The sequence below is a fragment of the Loxodonta africana genome, chromosome 3, assembly GCF_030014295.1.
Source record: "Loxodonta africana isolate mLoxAfr1 chromosome 3, mLoxAfr1.hap2, whole genome shotgun sequence".
NCBI classification, from domain to species: Eukaryota; Metazoa; Chordata; class Mammalia; order Proboscidea; family Elephantidae; genus Loxodonta; species Loxodonta africana.
Window position 1 is genome coordinate 6,773,892 of NC_087344.1, and position 23,771 is coordinate 6,797,662.

Consider the following 23,771-nt stretch of genomic DNA (forward strand, 5'->3'; position numbering starts at 1 on the left):
AATGCCTTAGGTACCCCCCGGCCCAACTGGCCCCCATGGTGGCTGGTGGAGCCCCCTCTGTGGTTCCCATCTCCCCCAGGCCACACAGGGCATCTTCCATGCCTGGGATCTCCCTCCCAACCCACGCTGTGAGCACCCAGGCCTCTGGGCAGCCCCAGTACAATGGGGCCAAGCTGCAACATCACACTTTACACTCGTTCTTTAGCACATGACACCCTGTGGTTTTATATCCAAGACTTCTGGCCATGCAAATTAAGTACTTTTTTTTTGCTTTCCCAGGCTGGCACCACTGAAAACCTAGATGCTTACACACCAAGCAAGGTCTAGAGGATCTCTCAGACACGTGCCCATGGCGGCATCTATAAGACTTCACGTAGCAGCGCTGGGGACAGTGAACGCTTGGCAATGTCCTGCACACGCGGTGAGAGGAGAATGAACACAAGTACTGTGGAGCCCCTGGGGGTGCAAACGGGGAATGCGCATGACTGCTAACTGAAAGGCTGGAGGTTCGGGTCCCCCCAGAGGCACCTCAGAAGAACGGTCCGGCGATCCACTTCTGAAAACTCAGCCATTGAAAACCCTGTGGAGCACAGTTCTACTCTGATATGCGTGGGGTTGCCATGAGTTGGAATCAACTCGAAGGCAACTGGTTTATAATTCAAGAGAGAACTACACAGCTGTGGAGATGAACTACAGCTGCGTGTATTATGTGAGCGAAACTCTCAAATCATACAGAGTAAAAATATGCAGGTTACAAAAAACAACTGATGCCACTGACGTGGTGTAAGTTTACGACACATGGCTGTTTCAGCGACACACTCGCCTGAGGCAACGGTTCACAGAAATGAATGCACCAGCGTCACCTTCAAGGCCACGGCGGGCTGGCAGCTTCAACCCTCACTCTGTCAGTCATGTTCTATTTCTCCAGCTGGGCGGTGGGCACGTGGTGACCTGCCAGCCACCCACTCCTTATACCTCTCTCTACGCCTGTTGTTGCTGTGTGCCGTCAAGTTGATTCTAACCCTATCTGACAGAGCAGGACTGACTCATAGGGTTTTCTAGACTATAATCTTTACGAGAGCAGACTGACAGGTCTTTTCTTCCGCGGAGCTGCTATGTGGGTTCAAATTGCTGACCTCCCAATTAGCAGCTGAGTGCTTAACCATTGTGCCACCAGGGCTCCTTCTATCCACCTGAAACAGTCTGTGGTACATGTTTAGCAAGATGCCCGAATGAGGGCTATGCCTGCCAACGCCTTCCTGGCACCGGTTGACTCACGAGCCTAGGGAGTGTTCTCAACGAGCTAGACGGAATCTCATTCTGGAAGCAGGTCAACGTCCCAACGAGCTGGGCAGGCTCTGGGACTCCAGGAACAGAAAGCCCCTCATGCCCGCTCCCCTCAACAAGCACCTTCCCACCAGGTTCCAAACACACCTGGGTCCCTGCAGCTTCACACTGAGGAGCCCACCCATCAGAGGTGCGGCCGGGCTCTATGGACAGGAGGGGCGTGCTCCTGCCTTTGGCTGGCCCTGTATGGAGCTAGCAGGCATGGGGTGTTCCAGGACACAGGGGAGGCCTGGGGAGGAGGGGCACATAGAGGGAATGCTCAGCCACCCTGGAGCCCTGCTGGAGAGAAGAGGTGCCCTAGTTGCGTCCAGAGCCTGGGGGACATGCAGGCGATTTCAGAGCTGTGGAATTAGGATGTGAAAGCTGGGGGAGAAAAATGGCCCACACTGCCCATCCCAGGGGCCTCTGTGCTGCCCTGGGTGGTGAGTATCACACACACATTCGCTGGTCCTCACAGAGACACTCTGTCAGGTCCCAAGGGCTGTGCCTCTTCAGCAGCTCAAAGATCCCCAGCAGGTGAAATGCTGGCTCGACCAGAGAAAGCAAGAAGCAAGACACTAATTCATACGGTACCCCTACCACCCCCACAAATAACACCAGGGGCCGTGGTGGTTCTGTGGTGGAATTCTTGCCTTTCACGTGGGAGGCCCAGACTCCATTCGTGGCCGATGCGCCTCACACGCAGCCATTACCCATCTGTCAGCGGGAGCCTGCGTGTGGCTGTGATGCTGAACAGATTTCGGTGGAGCTTCCAGAATCAGACAGACTGGGAAGAAAGGCCTGGCGACTGACTTCTGAAAATCAGCCCATGAAAGCTCTACGGCTCACAACAGTCCGATCCACAGCTGATCATGGGGCTGGCGCAGGACCAGGCAGTGTTTCTTTCTGTCGTGCATAGGGTCCCATGAGTCGGGGACCAACTGGACGGCAGCTAAGAGCAACAACGCAATAGCAGGGATGCCTGGCCGTGAAGAAAAGGTGAGCCCACGGTCCTCAGAAAAGGTGAGGGCAGTGCTCAGCTGGGCGGGGGCTCAGGTTAGGAAACTATCCCAGTTTCGTCGGCCACCCTCTCCAAGCCACACAGGCTGCCTGTCCTGTCTCCAACAACTAAGACTCTGATGAGCAGGGACTGCTTGGCTGACGGGCGCCTGCCGGTCTGAGTCAGCTGTGGGGCCTCGGCTCAGCAACGTGGGACGGAGGTGAGGGATCCTTTGGTCCCCCCATGTTTTATAAATCCCAGGGGTGGTGGGCGGGGGGGCTCCCTAAGAACAAGAGCCTGTCTTAGGCCCATTCAGGGGCTGAGGACCAGACAGCAGAAAAATCATCTACCAAATGGACTAAGGTTTATTGGAGAGAGACGCTGAAACGATCGGCCAAGGTCACCCCTTGGGACTCCCTGAGAACATTAACTCCGCCAATCACTGCCATGCTTTCCCCAGACACTCAGATTTGGCTGTTGCCAAAGTGACCCACATCCAAAAGCTCACGCTTCTCAGTGGGCCCAGATGCCTTGACTAAGGTGGCAGGATGTCCTGACTCTAAGCGAGCCTGTGCTGGGCGCGGCAGCCGTGGGGACTGAGACTTTCTAGGTAACGGCTTATGTGGGGCTGTGTATTGCCAAGTGTGGGAGGAAGGTGGCCCACGGTGGAGTTACACGAATCCCACGGTGAGAAGAGGACTCACTCTGCAATTCTTGTTCAATACTTCTCACTCTGGTGAGGGGGAAACTCGCACGTGGGTTTTGTATATCTGCGTGGGTGTTATTTTGTTGTCATCGTTGAGAATATACTCAGAGGACATACACCAATTCAATCATTTCTACATGCACAATTCAGTGGCACTGATTATATTTTCAAGTTCTGCAGTCATTCTCACCCCCCTTTTTTGAGTTGCTCCTCCCCCACTAGCATAAACTCACTGTCCCCTAAGCCTCCTATCTGACCTTTCACATTGCTGTTGTCAATTTGATCACATATAGATAATTCTTTAAAAGACCACAATGCTCCAGGCAGACATTCTTTACTGATTAAGCTAAACTATTGCTTAACCAGAGTTAGAAAACCAAAAGGGAATAACAGGCTCGGCATTTCTCAAGCTGAAAGAACTGAAGAAAATATTCAAGCCTTGAGTTGCAACAGTGAAGGATTCTATGGGCAAAATATGCAATGACGTAGGAAACTTCAAAGGACAACGGAAGGAATACACAGAGTCACTGTACCAAAAAGAACTGGTTGATATTCAACCATTTCAGGAGGGAGCACATGATCAGGAACCGATGGTACCGGAGAATGAAGTCCAAGCTGCTCTGAAGGCACCGGCGAACAACGAGGCTCCAGGAATAGATGGAATACCAATTCAGATGTTTCAACAAACAGACATGATGCTGCAAGCACTCACTCGTCTATGCCAGGAAATTGGGAAGGCAGCTACCTGGTCAACCGATTGGAAGAGATCCGTATTTATGCCTGTTCCCAAGAAAGGCAATCCAACCGAATGTAGAAATTATCAAACAATACCATTAATATCACACACAAGTAAAATTTTGCTGAAGATCATTCAAAAACTGTCACAGCAGTACACAGGGAACTGCCAAAAGCTCAAGCCAGATTCAGAAGAGGACATGCATATGACTGCTGATGTCAGATGGATCCTGGCTGAAAGCAGAGAATAGCAGAAGGACGTTTACCTGTGTTTTATTGACTATGTAAAGGCATTCGACTGTGTGGATCGTAACAGACCGTGGATAACACTGCGAAGAATGGGAATTTCAGAACACTTAACTGTGCTCATGAGGAACCTGTACATAGACCAAGAGGCAGTTGTTTGAGCAGAACAAGGGGGATACGAAGTGGTTTAAAATCAGGAAAGGTGTGCCGTGGGGTTGTATCCTTTCACCATATTTATTCAATCTGTATACTGAGCAAATAATCTGAGAAGCTGGATGACATGAAGAACGGGGCATCAGGATTGGAAGAAGACCCATTAACAGCCTGTGATATGCAAATGACACTACCATGCTTGCTAAAAGCAAAAAGGACTTGACGTATTTACTGATGAAAATCAGACTACAGCGTTCAGTATGGATTACACCTCAACATAAAGAAAATAAAAATTCTCACAACTGGACCAGTAAGCAACACCATGATAAATGGAGAAAATACTGAAGTTGTCATTTTACTTAGATCCACAATCAACACCCATAGAAGTAGCAGTCAAGAAATCAAACGACTTTTGCGTTGGATAAATCTGCTACAAAAGACCTCTTTAAAGTGTTGAAAGGCAAAGATGTCACCTTGTGGACTAAGGTGCCCTGACCCAAGCGACAGTGTTTTCAATCGCCTCGTGTGTGTGAATAAGGAAGACCAAAGAAGAATTGATGCCCTCGAACTATGGTGTTGGCACTGCCAGAAGAATGAACAAATTTGTCTTGGAAGAAGTAGAGCCAGAATGTTCCTTAGAAGCAAGGATGGCAAGACTACATCTCATGTACTTTGGATATGTTATCAGGAGGGATCAGTCCCTGGAGAAGACATCGTGTTAAGTGTTGTGGATTGAATTGTGTCCCCCAAAAATGTATGTCAACCTGGCTCAGTCATGATACCCAGTATTGTGTGATTGTCCGCAATTTTGTCATCTGATGTGATTTTCCCGTGCGTTGTAAACCCTACCTCTGTGATGTTAATGAGGGCGGATTAGAGGCAGTTATAGTAACGAGGTGGAACTCAGTCCACAAGATCAGGTTGTGTTTTATACCAATCTCTTTTGAGATATAAAAAGAGACGCAAGCAGAGAGACAGGGGTACCTCATACCACCACAAGACAAGAGCCAGGAAAACCGTGTGTCCTTTGGACCCAGGGTCCCTGTGTTATGAAGCTCCTCTACCGGGAGAGACTGGTGACAAGGACCTGCCCCCAGAGCCAGCAGAGACAGAACTTCTTCCCCTGGAGCTGGCACCCTGAATTTGGACTTCTAGCCTCCTAGACTGTGAGAGAATAAATTTCTCTTTGTTAAAGCCATCCACTTGGGGTATTTCTGTTACAGCAGCACTAGATGACTGAGACTCTTAGTAGAGGGTCAGCGAAAAAGAGGAAGACCCTCAAAGAGATGGAGTGACACACTGGCTGCAACAATGGGCTCAAACATAGCAAGGATTGTGAAGATGGTGTGGGACCAGGTAGAGTTTCATTCTATTGTATATCAGGTCGCTGTGAGTTGAAACTTACTCGATGGCACCTAACAACAAACAATATTGTTTGGAAGAAGACTTCAGGGGATATTTTTGGTTGAAGGTTTAAAGTTTAAAGATGATCTCAGGGCAAAATAGTTCCAGGGGTTCATCCAGCCTCAATGATCTACAAAGTGTCTTCCATGAGAATCTGAAATTCTGTCCCACATTCCCTCCTCATAGCCCCCATCAGGATGATTCTACAGAATCTTCGATAGAGATGTGCAGTAACGGTAGGCACAGGGTTTGTGCTTTTAACAAGAGAGAGCGGTCATCAGGCCCGGAGGTACAGGATGTAGGAAGAGCTGCTCCCATTATTTTGTTTTCAATTATATTTTTATTTCATTTTTAGTTATAATTACTTGTAGCAAGAAATAACACTGAGATTCGTTTTTAAAGAAACTTAAGTTTTAAGAAGTAAGTCGATTTGAAGGAAACAAAATCAAATTAATTAGCTGTGTAGGTACCAGCTGGCAGAGTAGAACTGGGCTCCATAGAGTTTTCTATGGCTGTGTTTTCAGTAGATTGCCAGGCCTTTCTTCCAAGGCACCTCTGGGTGGACTTGAACTGTCAACTCTACAGTTAGCAGCGAGAGTGTTAACCACCTGCATCAGAACTGTATGGGCTGTCGGCGGCAAAGCCTGAGTGTTTGCTCACAGTGTTTACAAGGGCCCACTGTGTGCCAGGCAGTGTTCTAGGTGCTGCTGTAGGCAGAGGGTGGCATGGTGAGTTGGAGCCACAGTGTGGAGCTCCCTGGAGGCCAGGGTGCAGGCAGGGAAGCAGCCTAAGCACAGAACGAGAAGGGAAGGGAGGAGGCTTGTATCAGGGGCATGAAACTCAAGAACCTGAATCTGGGGTACCCGTGGGGCAGTTTGTTGCTGTTAGGGGCCATCGAGTCAGTTCCGACTCATAGAGACCCTATGTACCACAGTTTAGGGTGCTGAGTGTCAGGGCTAGTTAAGTCGGTTTGGAAGACAAGCGCAAAAAGGGGTGGCTGGCACCTGGAGGCAGCTGAGACCTGAGAGGCGGATGGCCCAGACAGGAATGGGAAGTCCACAGAGGGAGCCAAAGGGGACCAGCAGCTGAGGGAGGAGCTGTTGGGCAGAGGGAAGATATCAGTGGAGTCAAAACAGCCCCTTGGCGAGGAAGGCACGAGGGGGAAGACAGGGTGGAGGAGCAGGTCGGGGGTTGAAGACAGTCGAGTCTAAGCAGAGTTCTGGGGAGCAGGTTTCTGGAGGCCAGAGATGGCCCACTTTGGGCCAATGAACCCTAGTCAAGCCGGGTCTGGGTCATGGAGGGCTGCCCAGGACTCACTGGGCCCTCTCTGGCCAAGCCAAGCACAGGTCACCTTGGCTGGCATTCCCGAGCCAATGGAACAATCTCTGAGCTTTGCATTTCTTAAACCAGTAGGACCTGTTCCTGGCCCAGCCTTGAAAGGCCTGGGGAGCCCCATGGCCTCCCTGGTGCCCTGCCCAGGGCCACCATGGGGGACACTGCAGGGACATTCAGCTCTGTCACTAGACAGTTCTAGGCCCACTCCAAGGAGGAGCCCCCACTCAGCCTTCTTAGGGCGCATGTAAATGGCTCCTTCAGTGAAGCATGGGCCGGCAGGACCCAGGCCCCCCTGCCCCGACGGGGTCAGGCACAAGCAGGTCCTTAAGCGGCTTCTGCAGGGTGGGAAGAAAGGCACTTTTGATGCAAGGACATGCTTGGCAAGTGGTGTCTGGGTGGAAGCCCGCTGAGCTGGGAGGTTGGAGGGTGGGGAAATCCTTTCTGAAGGGTGATCTCAGGAGACGCCAAGGATAAAGGAAGCTCTAGGCAGAGCTGTGAAGGACAAACAGGATGTGGACAGAGAGAATGTGGCCAGGGCAGGGAAGGAAGGAGAGGGCCAGATCACCACCACGAAGGCAGGACGGTACAGCACGGCTGGGCAGGGCCCCAGCAGACCAGGTGGACGGTTGAGGAAGCGTGGAAGATAATTTACTTTCATGTGGGAACCGGGCTGGGGCTGCTGGAGTCCTAACGCCCAGTCAGAGCTGAACCCCACCAGTCTGTGTTAGTTCCCCACCCATCTGTTCTTAGTTGGAACAAAGTGCTGCAAGCTGGGGGGCTTAAATAGGCATTTACTCTCTCGCAGCCCTGGAGGCCAGAAGTCCAGGATCAAGATGTCAGCAGGGCTGTTCTTTCTGAAGGTTCTAGGGAATGATCCTCCTTTGTCCCTTCCAGCTTCTGGTGGCCCCAGGTATTCCTTGGCTTGTGGTTGTAGCACTCCAATCCCTGCCTCCATCGTCTGCATCCAAATTTCCCTCCTGGTGGCACGGTGGTTAAGAACTTGGCTGCTAAACACAAGGTCGACAGTTTGAATCCACCAGCCTCTCCTTGGGAACTCTGTGGGGCAGTTCTACTCTGTCTTATAGGGTCGCCAGGAGTTGGAATTGACTCAGCGGCAACAGGTTTGGTTTTATTTTGTCGGTTTTATAAGAACATCAGTCATATTGGATTAGGGCCCACCCTGCTCATCTGAACAGTATGACCTCATCTTAAGTTAACCAACGACATCTGTAAAGGCCCTACTTCCAAGTAACAACAGAAAAGCCTGGTGGATTCGAACTAAGGTCTCTTCTTAACATTCACAGGTACTGCGTGGGCACAAACTTTAGGGAACACTATTCAACTCAGTGCAGCACCCCAGCTCTGCTTCCTAGGGGATGTGCTCCCAGCAATGCTTCCTGCTCTGCTTGCCTGCAACCCACTCACGCAGCCATTGTTGGAGCATGTAGGGGGGTGCCTGTCTGTCCATCTGTGTGTCTATCAGACAATTCTGACTGAGTTCTTGGGACATGCCAGGGACCAGGCTTGACACTGGGGCTATACCAGGCAAGGGAAATACCCAGTCCCTGCCCACAAAAAGTCGTCCCTCGGTGGTCCAAATGGTTCATGCATTCAGCCGCTAACTCAAAGGTTGGAGGTTTGAGTCTACCCAACTGTGCCTCAGAAGAAACGCCTGGCGATCTACTTCCCGAAGATCACCCACTGAAAACCCTATGGAGCGCAGTTCTACTCTGACACACGCGGGGTTGCCATGAGTAGGAGTTAACTCAATAGCAACTATTTTGGGGGGGTAGCCCCGCAAAGAGCTTATAATCTAGTGACAAGGACAACTGAATAGTCACCCAAATCAACGTAAAATAGCTACAGGGAAGGTTCTGTGCAGGGATCCTTGGGACTCTGGCACAAAGGTCTGACCACAGGGGCCCAGGAAGACCTCCCTGCAGAAGGCTCAGGAGCCACAGGGCAGGAGACCTTGTGTCCACCAGGAGGAGTGGGATGTTCAGCGTGCGGGCATCTAATATCGTTATGATGTTAAATCGTCCCTGGGCCTGCCAGCCCCTGCACAGGTGGTCGGTGGCCAGGGAAGTGAAGGGACTGCTTCCCACGCCACGTGTAGCGCTTGCTGGGGCCCGGACTGCATGTGTGTGGACGTGCAGAGGCCACAGGAGCGCCCAGCCCACAGCTGGCAATGGTGCGGGGCTGAGCCGGGGCCTCTGGAGGAAGTCCTACGTGGAGGTTCCTGCTGTGGTCGGGAAGTCTCCTCGTGACCCCGCTCTCACGGCCAAGTCAGGTTTTTCTAAAGTAAGCCAGAAGAGCCCTCTGAGGGGCAGGGTTCATGGAGCCCTAGTTACTGCTTAACAGGAAATGAAGAGAAACGTAACCAAACTGCAACACTCAGGAAAAGAGGTTGCCAAGTCCACCCCTGTGAAAGGCCTGAGAAAGAGAGAGAGGGAGACCAGCTGCTGCTGGGTCCCACACATTCTTCCATCCAGCTTTCCTGGGACAGCTTTGAGTAAGAACCAGCAAAGACCACCCCTTCTACTTCCCAGCACACATGAAAGGCCACTGGGGGCAGAGAGCACAAAAGCAGGGAGAGAGGCTTCTGGGCCTGCTGAGCTCCTGGCTGCAGGCAGAAAGGCCCATGGCCTGAAACACTTCAGCATGAAGTCCTCCCCAGAGCTTTGCAGGAGTCTCTGGCTGGTGCAAACAGTGAACTTCCTCAGCTGCTAACCTAAAGGCTGGAGGTGCGAGTCCACTCAGATGTGCCTCAGAATAAAGGCCCGATGACCTCCTTCTGAAAAATTAACCACTGAAAACCCTACAGAGCACAGTTCTACTCTGACACACACGGGGTCACCGTGAGTGGGAGCTGACTGACAGCAACTGATAAAGCTGGGGATGGCTGTGGCTTGGTGGTAGAATTCTCACCTCCACGCGGGAGACCCGGGTTTGATTCCCAGCCAATGCACTTCATACGCAGCTACCACCCATCTGCCAGTGGAGGCTTCCGCGCTGTGAGAATTTCGAACAGGTTTCAGCGGTGCTTCCCGGCTAAGCCAGACTAGGAAGAAAGGCCCGGTGATCTACTTCTAAAAGCCAGCCATGAAGACCCTATGGATCACAACAGTTGAAACCAAAACCGATCATGGGAATGGCACAGGACCAGGGCAGCATTCTGTTCGGCTGTGCACGGGATCACCACGAGCCAGGGCCAACTGGGTGGAAACTGACAACAACACAGCTTAGAAACACTCCACCCACTTTGGCAACAGGAAACACAGAAAACGTTTCATCTCCCTCCTTCCACTCCCCCAGCCTCAGGCAGGGCCAACACTGCAGTTGCTTCTGAAATCCTACCACCGAGGTTGGCTGCAGCCTCAAGTTGAAACTAAGTATCCCCAGGTAGAGAGTTTCAAAATGCTGGCAACAACTTGAAGGTTGCTAAGACAGGACTGGGAGCCAAACTGTGCCTTTACGTCCCTGGTCAGAAAGGCTCAGGGCACATAGCAAGAGGTGAGCAGGGGCTGCACTGGTATGGGCCTGGAAGCTTTTCCTCTGAGGCACTAGCTCGGGCCCCCAAGGCAACACAGATTCAAATGCTGGTTTCACTAAGGGAAGGCAGGGTGGATAGCCTGGCCGGTGGTGGATGAATACACACAACTATCTTCTCCGTTTACTTCCTCAGTCTTCCATAGGTCTGGGATCTCAAAAATGGAACAGCCCCAAATTTCTAAAACTGAACAGAGATGGCGGGAAACACTTCCCCCCAGAGGCTGTTATTAAGTAGCCTGTAAAATATAATTAAGGACAGCACTGCTTTGGGTTGAAACACACCCAGCTAAGCAGGGTGATTAGCTTCCAGAGCTCGACCCTGGTCTTTAATAAACACAAGAAGGTTCTGAGTCAGAGGTGACTTTCGGCTCTCTGCTTTATTTACACCGCCTCGTTTATCACTGTGGTGGAGCCCACGCTGCTGTGATGCTGGAAGCTAGCCACAAGTATTTCAAATACCAGCAGGGTTACCCATGGTGGACAGGTTTCAGCAGAGCTTCCAGACTAAGACTGGGAAGAAAGGCCTGGTGAACAACATCCAAAAACCAGCCAATGAAAACCCTACAGATCACAACAGAATATTCACAATACAGTGCTGGAAGATGAGTCCCCAAAATTGGAAGGCACTCAAAATACACAGTGGCCTCAAAAATGGACTGGAACATATCAGCGATCGTGAAGATGGCACAGGACTGGGCAATGTTTCGCTCTGTTGTACGTGGGGTTGCCATGAGCCGCGGCCGATTCCACATTTATAGTTGGAGAATACGAAGGCTCTCTGCCCTGGTTTGCTAATAACAAGAGCATACAGGATGCTGTGTGGTGACAAGGTTCCTCCGTGATTACTAAGCCGGTACTACGAAGGACGTCAGGCTAGCCTTGCTGGACAGACAGGCCCAGGGAGGGGTAGGGTGTGATGAGGCCCCACATCCCTCTGGGAAGGCACTCTCAGACTTCTGTGCTTCCTGGTCCAGCCAGCACACAGCTCCTGACTGGAAGCACCTGGCTGGCTACCCAGCACAACCGACTGACGACTGGCAGTGGGGTGAGCAGGCCCTGCCTGTCACTGATTCCGCAGGATGCAGACATCCACAGAATCCCCACTTCTGGTTTCTGCCTCACAGAACGAAGTCAGCAAATGTCACTCGTTATTGGACTCAAGTCCTCATGGCTTCCTGTAAGGAAGGACGTAACCCGGATCCCAAGGCACGTGGCCAGTCCATGACAAAACCCCTTCCTATGTCCGATGCCAGTGGCCTGCAAAGGAAAAGGTGCTTTCGGAGGTTAGCCTGCAGCTGCTGAACTCCCCGGCCCTCGTGCTTAGAACCTGCCTTTGCAACGCTGGGTCGGACCCCTCTCCCCAGACCACGCTCACCAGCCTCAGCATTGGCCCTTCTTCCCAAGGCACTTGCTCCACATTTTTATTCACCCAGAAAGAAATGGTTAAAAGTTTTACATGTTGTAACTTTTTGTTGCTGAGAACATGTACAGTAGAAGGTAGGCCAACTGGACCGTTTCTGCATGTACAATTCAGTGACACTGACTACATCCTTCAAGTTGGGCAACCATTCTCACCCTTTTTCTGAATGGTTCCTCCCCCACTAACGTAAACTCACCGCCCCTAAGCTTTCTACCTGACCAGTCCCGTTGCTGTTGTCAGTTTGATTCCATATAGACAGTTCTTTAAAAGAGCACAATTGTCCACGCAGACAGTTTCTACCAGTTAAGCTAAACTATACACTTTCGTATTTTAACTTCATCCCACCTTTACTGTTTAGCAAACTGAGCACTTGCTAAACAAAATTGTAATTCCACGAAACGGGTTAAAAAGTAGGTCAGAGGAGGCGGTACGGGTTAAAAAGTAGGTCAGAGGAGGCGGTACCTGGGGACGTGGCGTGTGTTTCAGAAGGGCCAGCCCAAACCTTTCTAATAGGTTCAGGGTGCTGGGTCCCCCACGACACAGCCAGACTCCCATGCTGCCCTCCCCTACCCTGCAACCTTTCCCATGAAGTCTGCCCCTTCCTCCTAAGCACAAACCCCATGCTCAGGGGGCATTCAGGAGTCCCCAGGTGGTGCAGACAGTCAGCATGCTAGGCTGCTAACCCAAAGGTTGGAGGTTTGAGTCTACCCAGAGGTGCCTCAGAAGAAAGACCTGGCGATCTACTTCCGAAAAATCAGCCACTGAAAACTGTAGGGAGCACAGCTCTACCCTGACACACACCAGGTCGTCATGGGGCGGAGTCAACTCCATGGCAACCAGAGCAGTTTAGGGAGCACTCCCTGAATTTCAAAGCTAAGTGACAACGCGGGGCATGAATTTGCCTCCTGGCTTAGACCAATCCGATCTTTCAATTCAAAACCCTCTCCCTCCTCTCAGGCAAAAAAGGTCGGGCCGGAATTCCTGGCAGCTGCCAGCTGTACCCCTAGTTACACGCTCAAATCTCTACATGGCTCTGCCACAAGAATGATCAGGAAACCAGTCTGCAGCTGAGGTCTCTCTCTCTCTCTCTCACACACACACACACACACACACAGAGCAGCGAACCTGCAGGCCTGGGTCTCATTAGTGGGGTTCCTTTTCACCCTCCTTGGCTCTCCCCAGGAATGCCCAGAAAGCTGCCCTCTAATTCCAGATATGCCACAGACAACAGCCAGCTGTTAACAGCGTGCACAGCACAGAGGGGGACAGCGGGGATCAGAGCCCTGGAGAGAAGACGGATGGCAACTTACTTCTTTTATGTCTTCCTCAATAACGGATTCTTCAACTTCAACTGCGGCCCCGGCCTCAGACTTTTAGCCCCTCAACCAGTGGGGAACCGGTTCATAACAGGGGAAGCACAAACTCATAGCCGCCGCCCAAGCCAAAGCTGACTATGAACATGACCTGAAAGGGTTTCACAGGTGACTTAACGTGGACGTGGCTAAAGCTGTTACCAGCACCACCAATGAGAGACTGTTGCTACAAGTTGCTGCTCAGTCGATTCCGACTCACGATGGCCCCATGTGTGCAGAGTAGACCTGTTCCATGCGGTTTTCCAGGCCATGACCTCTTGGAAGCAGATCACCAGGCTTGTCTTCCAAGGCACCTCTGGGTAGGTTTGAACCGCCAGCCTTTCGGCTAACAGTTGAGTGCTTACCTGTGCCAACCCGAAAGCCAATGAGAGATTAAAAAAAAAAAAACCCTCTGCCGTCGAGTTGACTCCAACTCATAGTGACCCTATAGGACAGAATGGAATTGCCCCATACCAGCCCCTGGAGAAAGACATTATGCCTGGTAAAGTAGAGAGTCTGTGAAAAAGAGGAAGACCCTCAACAAGATGGACTGACACAGTGGCTGCGACAACGGGCTCAAACACAGCAACAACTGTGAAGTCGGCGCAGGACTGGGCAGTGTCTCGTTCTGTTGTACACAGGGTCACTCGACAGCTGACTCGACAGCACCTAACAACAATCTTTACAGAAGCGACTGCCGCAACTTTCTCCGGTGGAGCGGTTGGTGGGTTTGAACCCCCGACCCTTTGGTTGGCAGATGGTGCTTAACCACTGTACCACCAGGGCTCCTTAATGAAAGATTAAAGACTTCTACGAATATCACAACCTCAATTCTTGAATGATGATGGGTGAACAACGTGATCAACGTATTTACTGTCAATGAACTATGTAAAGATTCTTGAAATGCCAACTGTTATGTTACCTGTCTATTTACCACAAACACACACACACACACACACGCATATATATCATGGCCTCACCTGCTGGAAACAAGTTTATCTTTTCCAGCTCTGTCACTTCCATCTGGCTTCTATTGCTCAATTTCGCAACAACACTGTAATAAAGCTTTTGAAACCAAGAACCTGTTTTAAAGCAGGGTTTCTCAACCCGAGCACTACTGACATTTGAGGCCAGGTAATTCTTTATTGGAGGGTGTCGAGCAGCATCCCTGACCTCCAACCGCTGGATGCTAGTATCTCGCCCCCGGCTGTGAAAACAACCTGTCTCTAGACGTCGTAAAATGTACCCGGAGGGGCAGAATCGCCCCTGGCTGAGAAGCACGGATGGAAGCTCAAAAATCCTACCTACCAAAGGACACTCTGAGCTTTTCCTAAGGACTCGGGAACGAAGGAGTCTGGCTGTCGAGTCTTACGGAAGTATTCGACTGTGTAGAGGAGCCCTGCTGGCGTAGTGCTTATTTACTACCGCTAACCAAAAGGTCGGCAGTTCGAACCCACCAGCCGCGCTGCGCAAGAAAGACGTGGCTATGAGTTGGGATCAACTCGACAGGAGCAGGTTTGGTTTTCTGTTTTTTTGCGTCTGTGTATAGAAAACTAGGAAAATCGGGCCGCTACTGCATGAATGGCCCATCAGGGTATGAGTGTGTGTGCGTGTACGTACATATATACGTATACACATACATACCCACATACGCATCTGTGGATAGACTGTAAAACCTGTGGAAACCGGAACCTGTGTAAGGTGGAAACCTGTGAGAGAAGGAAAACCCAACTATCTTCCACTAAAACGAGTGACATAAAAGTGGTAAGACTGCACCCCGTCAAAGGCGAGACCTGGAAAAACAAGGCAGTCCCGCTGAGTCCCGGCTCTCACAGGTTTCACTATATATATATTTATATGCATAAAGTTATCTTTACTTTTTTCAAAGCTTTTTTTTTTAAAACTTTTCTCAAACTTTACAGCAGGCTCTCTCCCCCTCAGCACTGCTGACGTGAGGGCCGGATCCTTCTCTAGGGCGGGGCCATCCTGTGCACCATAGGGTATTTAGCAGCATCCCTTGTCTCCACCCACCTGTTGCCAATAGCAACTCCCCCCCCAAGTCGTGACAACCACAAATGTCCTCAGACATCTCCAGTGTCCCCTGGGGGACAGAATCTCCCCCACTGAGAACCACTGATATGGAACATATTGCCAGTTCACACAGCGAGAACTATCAGTTATTACATTAAGGACAGACGTCTCTCCGCTATCCTCAGGCACAGAAGAAGATGAAAGTGGCGGTAGTTACTAAGACTGAGAAAAGAAACACACGAATACATGGCCACATACCGATAACCAATCAACATGGTAGAGAGCTAGAGGAAGCCAGTGCAGAAAAGTGAACTGAACTGAATGTGGGCTCCTGAAAGCACAACTCAACACAGAACTGAGCTGGAGGCGAGAAGACAACTCTTGGGGACGGATGTGGCCATCGCAGCAAATCTCTGGGACTGGGCCTCAGGGTGTTGAGATAATAAATTGACCCTTATACTGTGCTTTCCAGGTTTCAAAGCACTTTTCACAAATTTGAATGCAGGTCGTCTTGCTTCCCCGAGAGAGAAGGTTTTCGTGGCTGGCCTGAGAGGCCTGGCTAGTCCCTCTGGCAGGTGTCTACTGGGGATGGTACCGGCCACCACCATGGGTACTGGGGTCCTAATATCTTGGGGGAGGGAGGAGAGGAGGACATCCAGAGACCTGTTTATGCAAAGAAAAAAGGTCCCTCAGGAATTCTCCCAGGACCTGTCGGGGCATCTTCCCTGCAGGAGGGATTATATTAGGGCCCAAGCTTGTTGTTAGGTGCCATTGAGTGGATTTCAACTCACAGCAATCCCATATAACAGAGCAGAACTGAGCCCTGGTGGTGCACTGGTTAAGCACTCAGCTGCTAATCGAAAGGTTGGTGGTTCAAACGCACCAGCTGCTGTGGGAGAAAGATGTGGCAGCCTGCTGCCATAAAGTTTACAACCTTGGAAACCCTATGGGGCAGCTTTACTCTGTCCCATGGGGTTGCTGAGTTGGAATTGATTTGATAGCAATGGGCTTTTGGTTTTAATCTTTAGGGCTGCAAACCACCGGGTTGCTGCGTGGGTTCAAACCACCAACTTTCAGTTAGCAGCTGAGTTCTTAACCGTTTGTGCCAGCAGGGCTGCTTAGGGCCCAAGCTGGTAAGCAGTATTCCAGGCGCCTCTGTCAGGCACGTGGGGGACTGACGCCTGCTGGACAAGGTTTAATCCAGGGCCAGGTCACTGCATTTCATCCTCCTGGGGCAAAAGGGTAGGAGTAGCTCGTCTGGCAACACTCCCAAAACTCCTCTGGATGAAGTCTCTCTTCCCCCAGAATTTTGCCACCATCTGGGAGTCTAGAAACACACCCTGCGACAATCACTGAGGTCATTACTTGCTTCTTCAAGGGGCAAAAGAGACCAGCTGTTTGCTGCTGGGGCCTCATTTTTCTTCAGGAGTCCCTGGGTGCTGCAAACAGTTAATGCTGGAGGTTCAGGTCCACCCTAAGATGCCTCAGAGGAAAGGCCTGGAGATCGACTCCCTAAAAACCTGCCACTGAAAACCCCGTGGAAGAAGGAGACCCAGGGACCAGAGGAGGGGCTGGACCGCAGGTCTGACCCCGTGGAAGAAGGAGACCCGGGGACCAGAGGAGGGGCTGGACCGCAGGTCTGACCCCGTGGAAGAAGGAGACCCGGGGACCAGAGGAGGAGCTGGACTGCAGGTCTGACCCCGTGGAAGAAGGAGACCCAGGGACCAGAGGAGGAGCTGGACCGCAGGTCTGACCCCTCCACCAACTGCTGCCTCCTCGGCTGCAAGACCAGAAGAACCAGACGGCGTGCAACCACCGTCACTGAACGTTTGGTTCAAAGCATCGATCAACTAATCCCAATCAAAAGGGGGGAAAATGAGGAACAGGATTGCAAATTCTCACAGATGCCAGACTTACTGGACCTTCTGAGACGAGAGGAACCCCTGAATCTACCGTTCAGCGGAAATTTTCAAACTATGAACTGAAATTATCCCCTAAAATCATCTTTCAACAAACATTTAGCTAACTCAGCAGAGCATGTTCACCACGAGCACTGCGTTCTTTTAGAGAATTATCTATATGATATCCAACTGTCCACACTAAAGCACAGATGAGAAGTTGAGGGGAGAGCGAGTCTAAGTCAGTGATGGCGAGACAAACAACATGGGCAGAGACAGCGAGAAAGGAGAGGGGATGAACGTAACGAGTGTTACTGAACTATACACGCAGAAACTAAGGAACAGGCCTAAGTTCTGCGGGGCATATTTTCACCAAAATAAAAATTAAAAAACAGAACAAAAACCGTATGGAACACAGTTCTACTCTGACATACGTGGAGCCGTGAGTCAGAATCAACTCCAGAGCAAATGCTTCTTATGTTCCTTCATTTTTCTTCCTTCTGACGACTCCAAGTTGTGGATGGTGCTCAGACAATTCCTAGGATCATCGCTTATCCCTCCCTGGAGTCCATCCACACAAACTCCACACCTAGGACTCTTAACCTGGGATGCACGGAACAACAGGCTTCAAGAGAGCTAGGGACCCTCTGAAATTAATAAACAAAATCTTGCATTTGCCCAGTTTCCTACCCACAGCTTTCATCAGATCTGTAAACAACGGGGCTTGGACTTTCCGAAAATATATATAATGTCTGTCAGGTATAAAATGCATATAATCTTGGATTCAGCGTTCTACTTCTGGGAATTTATTCTATATATCCAATCCTACCCACAAACAAAGACACTCACTGGCTATTCAGTATAGTGTTGTTTGGGGCAGAAAAGTACTGAAAATAATCTAAATGTCCACGAACAGATAACAAGGTAAATAAACCATAGAGGAGCCCTGGTTGTTCAATGGTTAAACGCTTGGCCGCTAATTGAAAGGCTGGTGGTTCTAACTCGCTCAGCTGCTCCACCAGAGAAAGACCTAGGGATCTACTCCCATAAAGATTCCAAAAACAAACTCACTGCTGTCAAGTTGATTCCGACTCATAGTGACCCTACAGGACAGAGTAGAACTGCCCCATAGGGTTTCCACAGCTGTGATCTTTACGGAAGCAGACTGCCACATCTTTCTTCCGCGGAGCAGCTGGTGGTTCCAACTAGACTTTTCATTGGCAGCCGAGCACTTAACCACTGTGCCACCAGGCTCTTGGATAGAGATTATAGCCAAGAAAATCCTATGGGGCAGTTCTACTCCATCACACAGGGTCGCTGCGAGTGAGAATCAACTTGACAGCACCCAACAAGAAGAACAATGACATACTCCATGGGATGGAATACTACATATACCTGTTAGAAAGATCCGAGAAGCTCTAGGGGGTTAGTGCAATCATTCTGGCAAGGAGGAAGAAAGAAAGGGAAGGTGATTCTGTCCCACTCTTCACAGGACACTAGCAATGTCTGGAGACATATGTGGTTGTCGTGACTGGAAGTAATGCTACAGGCATCAACTGGGTGGAGGCCAGGATGCTGCTCAACACCCTAAAGTACACAGGATGGCCCCACCCCAGAGAAGAATAGGGCCTCACATGTCAATAGTGCTGAGGCTAATAAACCCGGCTCTAGTGCAATCTCCAAGCCACATTTAAGGAAAAACACAAGGTATACAAGAACATATAGAATGGTGGCACAACGGTTAAGCACTCGGTTGCTAAGGGAAAGGTCGGTGGTTTGAACTCGCCTGAGAGGCTCTGCGGGAGAAAGACCTGGCGATCTGCTCCCATAAAGATTACAACCTAGGAAACCCTACCATGCAGTTCTACTCTGTCACATGGGGTCACTATGAGGCGAACCTTGATTCCATGGCACCTAACAACCATTGTGTGTGCCTTTTAAAATAAAGGTACACACACATCTTTGGAAGGAGACAAAAGAAATGGGTAACACAGTCCTTGTCCCTGGGGAGACGGACAGGACGCCTGAGAGATAGGGAGGGAGCCTAACTTCAGTCGAAATCGACTTCGTGGCACCTAACAACAACCAGAGCCATTGTGTGTGCCTTTTAAAGTAACGGTGCAGACACATCTTTGGAAGGAGATGTAAGAAACCCGTGACAGTCCTTGTCTCTGGGGAGAGGGATCAGAGGGACGGGCTGGGAGTCTAACTTTACCCTTTCCGGTTTGGACCAGCTCGGCCACAAGGATTTTTTAAAAATTGCTTTAGATACAGATTTTCCCTGCCCCCCGGGCTATCTGGCAAGAGTAGGTTCCGGTGTCGACAGCCTCCAAGCACAGTGCTTCCCCTTCTCCGCGCCCCCCCACCCCAACTTCACAGGGGAGAGGTGCCCGTCCCTGGGCAACTGTGGGTGCAGCTCTGCTCCGTCTCTGCCCACCCTTCTCGAGGACACTGGAGCCCCCATGGCGGGCAGGGCCTGCGCCCCCTCGCAGCCCCCCGCTCCTCCGGGGCGCCCCCACCCTGCGGGGGACACGTGCCAAGGCCGCCACCTCGGCCCCCTCCCGAGCCTGGGCTGGGCCCCGGACTCCCGGCAGCCTGTCGCTCCGCGCTCGGTCCCCGCTCGGTCCCGGCTCACCTGGCTCGCCTTGTAGAACTGCTTCTTCAGCCCCGCTACCGACATGCTGCCTCCCGCCGTCGGGCCTCCCGCCCGGACAGAGCGACCTGGACGGACCGACCGCCTGATCGACAAGTTCCCGGGCGCCACCGACCCCCGCGCGCCTCAGCGGCCCCTCCGGCGCCGCCTCAGCCGCTTTCTCTCCAGCTCCGCGCCTGCCGCTGCGCCGCCTCAGCCCTCGCGCGCCCGCGCGGCCAGGATATTACATGGCAACCGCACACTTCCGGCGCCGGCCCCCGCTCCCCCCGGCCTCTTCTGCGCACGCTCGCCCCCTGTCGGCCGGGGAGTGCACGCGCGTTTGGGCAGCCTTGGGAAGAGGCCGCCCACACCAGCGAGTGGCCCAGTGCGAGCCTAGAGGGGACGTCGCAGCTGCAGCTTCCCCTGCAGTCCCGGAGGTGTCCCTCAATTCCTAGGATAGGCACTGAAACCTTGGAAGTGGCGAGAATTCCTAGGATAGGCACTGAAACCTTGGAAGTGGGGAGAGGGGGTGTTTGAGAAGTTAATCGCTGGTGGTGTAACGGTCAAAGTCTAGGCTGTTAACTGGAAAGGTTGGCAGTTTGAACCCACCCAGCAGCTCCGCGGAAGAAAGGCCTGGCGATTTTCTTCCTAAAGATTACAGCCTAGAAAACCCTGTGGGGTAGTTCTACTCTGTCACATGCCGTCACTAGGAGTTGAAATTGACCATAGCGTGCAACAACAACCTCGGCTATTCCCAATTCCTCTGTGTGTTTAGCCCCTCCCCCCACCCTGCTCTGTGTTCATCCATTCATTTGCCTAAGTCAGACATCTGTGTTTAGCGTCTACCTCCTTTCCACCATCCCCACTGCCCTTCTTGCCCTGGCCCAGACCATTCCACCAGCCTCCTTGCTGGTGTCCCCACCTTAAAATCATTCCCCACAAGGCAGCCATAAAGATGCTTCTATAACACAATTTAGATCGCATCATTCCCCCGTTTAAAATCCACCTACTGCCCTCAAGATATATTCCAAACTTCTTACTCCACCTGCAAAACTTGAATAATCTGGCCTCACCAACCTTTCTGACCTCAACTCTCTTCCTGTTCCATAATCCATGATCCCAGATGCCTATGGGCCTTTGCTAAGATTGTTTTGCTTTTGCATATTCTTCACCAGTCTTTCCTCCATCCTTTATGCATAAAAGGAAACCCTGGTGGTGTAGTGGTAAGTGCGACGGTTGCTAACCAGGAGGTCAGCAGTTCAAATCCATCAGGGACTCCCTGGAAACTTTATGGGGCAGTTCTACCCTGTCCTATAGGGTTACTATGATTGAAACTGACTCAATGGTAGCGGATTTTTGTGCATAAAAGAGGACGCAGCTTGGCATGGCACCTCCTCCAGGACCCCTTCCCAGATCTGACACATGTTTGTTGATATTGTTTTTATCAATTGTTGTTGGTAAAATTTTTGTTGAATGAATTGGACATGAATAATGAATGGGAACGACCAAATGAATCAGAAAGAGACCCAAGAAAGTGATTAGAGCTAAAGGGCTTGTGATTTCTATGCTTAAATCTCTGAAAGGTGTGAGTGCTTTCCTGAAGGAAGAAGATTGCTAGGCATTTCCAAATACCTCAATTGAAGACATGTTATAATGTGGTAAATACAGGGTAGCTTTGCTAACTGCCTTATGTTTATACCCTTATGTTATGGACTGTATTGTGTCCCGAAAAAATGTGTGTCAACTTGACTAGGCCATGATTCCCGGTATTGTGTGACTGTCCACCATTTCGTGATTTGATGTTATTATCCTATGTGCTGTAAATCATAACCTCTATAATGTTAATGAGGCAGGATTAGAGGTAATTCTGTTAATGAGGCAGTAATCAATCTATAGGATTAGGTTGTATTTTGAGTCAATCCCTTTTGAGCTATAAAAGAGAGAATGGAGCAGAGAGGGGAGGGACCTCCTACCACCAATAAACAGGAGGGGAACATGTCCTTTTGGGCCCGGCTCTCTGCAATGAGAAGCTCCTAAAACAGGGGAAGATTGATTACAAAGACTTTCCCCCAGAGTCAACAGAGAAAGAAAACCTTCCCCTGGAGCTGGCACCCTGAATTCAGACTTGAGAGAATAAATTTCTCTTTGTTAAAGCCATCTGCTTGTGGTATTTTTGTTATAGCAGCACTAGATAACTAAGACAATTTACCACCGTGATTCTCAACCAGACGTGATTCTGCTACCCTCCCAGGAGACGCTTGGCAGTGTCTAGAGACATTTTTGGTAGTTACAACTCGGGAGGGGGGGTGTGCTATTGGCATTTAGTGGGTAGAACCCAGGGATGCTGCTCAACATCCTGCAATCCATAGGCCCCCTCCCCAAGCATGATCTGCCCCCCAATGTAAACAGTCCTGAGGTGGAGAAACCCGGCACTACCATGACATGTATCATCAAATGGCGGAAGAGCCTGCTGATGGGCCTATCTCCTGGAGGCATGGGACAAAGGTTTTATTCAGCATTGTAGTAGCACCTTGCCTGATGACAATCAATATTTGTTGAATAAATTAATGAATTTTTTTCCAGCATCTGGAGGGGACCTGACACACAGAGAGTACACAATGAGAGTTTATCGAAAGGATTAGAGATGAATTGGAAAGAATAGCAAGAATGTGATTAGGGACAAAGTACTTGGAACTTCTATGCTGAAATCTCCTAGATTTAGGTGATTTTCTGAATGCGGAAGGTTGTTAGAAGTTTCCAAATGGCTCAATAGAGATGCTGGACTAGATTAGTCAGAAGGTTGCTTCAGAATCTCCAGGAGTTTTTTCAGTACTGGCTTCACTCCCAAGATCCTTATGCACTAGGTGGTGCTGTTATGAATAGTTTGAGAAACCTCCCATGTGATTCTGACATACACCCTCAGCTGTGACCCACTGGTCTAAATCATCACAGAATGCCAGAATGTTAGAGACGGGACGGAAAACATCCTCATGATCCAGATGGAGAAACCTGAGTCATGTGACATGACCTGTCTGAAATGATATTCCCCAATTTCCTATTTCTCAATGCTCCTCTCTCAACAAGTTCTACCGATTTAATTATCCAATCTACTGCAATAAACTTCCAAACTCAGGCTAAATTTCCCATCTTTCCTCACCCCTGTTTCTCTCAAACATTAAATGAGTGCTGAAGCAAACCTATTTCTAAGAATTGCAGGTTGACACTGAGGATCTCTACTGAGCGTCTCCTCTGTGTGAGGCTTTTAACCTGCGTGATCTCCACAGGTCAATCAAATGATATTTATTCAATCAGATATTTATTGAGCACCTACTATGTATGTAGAAGTCCTGGGGTAGCGGTGGTTAAGCTCTTAGGCTGCTAACTGAAAGGTGGGAGAAATATTTGGCAGTCTGCTTCTGTAAAGATTTATAGCCTTGGAAATCCTAAATTGGAAAATTAAATAAAAAATTAATTCATTAATCAAATAACACGCCGATACTAAAAAAAAAAAAATTTTTTTTTTTTTTAGTAGACACTTAGAATCTCTAAGTGCTTAAAAAAAAAAAAAAGTGTTGCAGATGCCTGATCTGGTTGGGGGTGGAGAGGGAAAGTCTTCTCTGAGGTGTTACCTGAGATCTGAAGGTTAGGTACAAATTAGAAAGAGCTGCGGAAAGAGGGTTTTAGGCAGAGAAAACAGCATGTCCCGAGAATTTAACCCGAAACTTGCATTTCATTCGCTCCGAATATATTTACTACATGTCAAAGCCCTCTGAAGCGCTGCCCAGTTTTTATTTTATTGCTCATTAACAAGTAATTTGTAATATTAATTGCTGTTGGGTATTAAACTCAAAACTTCAGATCGTCTTCTAAACCGCAGTTTTTCAAGCTGTCACCCGGCGTCTTACGTGGCACGTTCGCGTCATGACGTTAAGCCTGGCCCTCCCTCCCCCCTGCCGACTTATCCCACGCACTTCAGCCAGT

The 23,771-nt window shown here is 50.2% G+C and overlaps 1 protein-coding gene across 1 annotated transcript in view; it reads right to left on the minus strand.

The window, feature by feature from the left end:
* The window catches only part of SH3GL1 (SH3 domain containing GRB2 like 1, endophilin A2), a 45,467-nt gene extending 25,485 nt beyond the window's left edge, over positions 1 to 19,982 (minus strand). The window contains exon 1 of the mRNA XM_010601268.2: positions 19,794 to 19,982. Coding sequence (XP_010599570.1) covers positions 19,794 to 19,838 — 45 coding nt within the window. The 5' untranslated portion in view covers positions 19,839 to 19,982. The remainder of the gene's footprint in view (positions 1 to 19,793) is intronic.
* Positions 19,983 to 23,771: the final 3,789 nt, after the last annotated feature.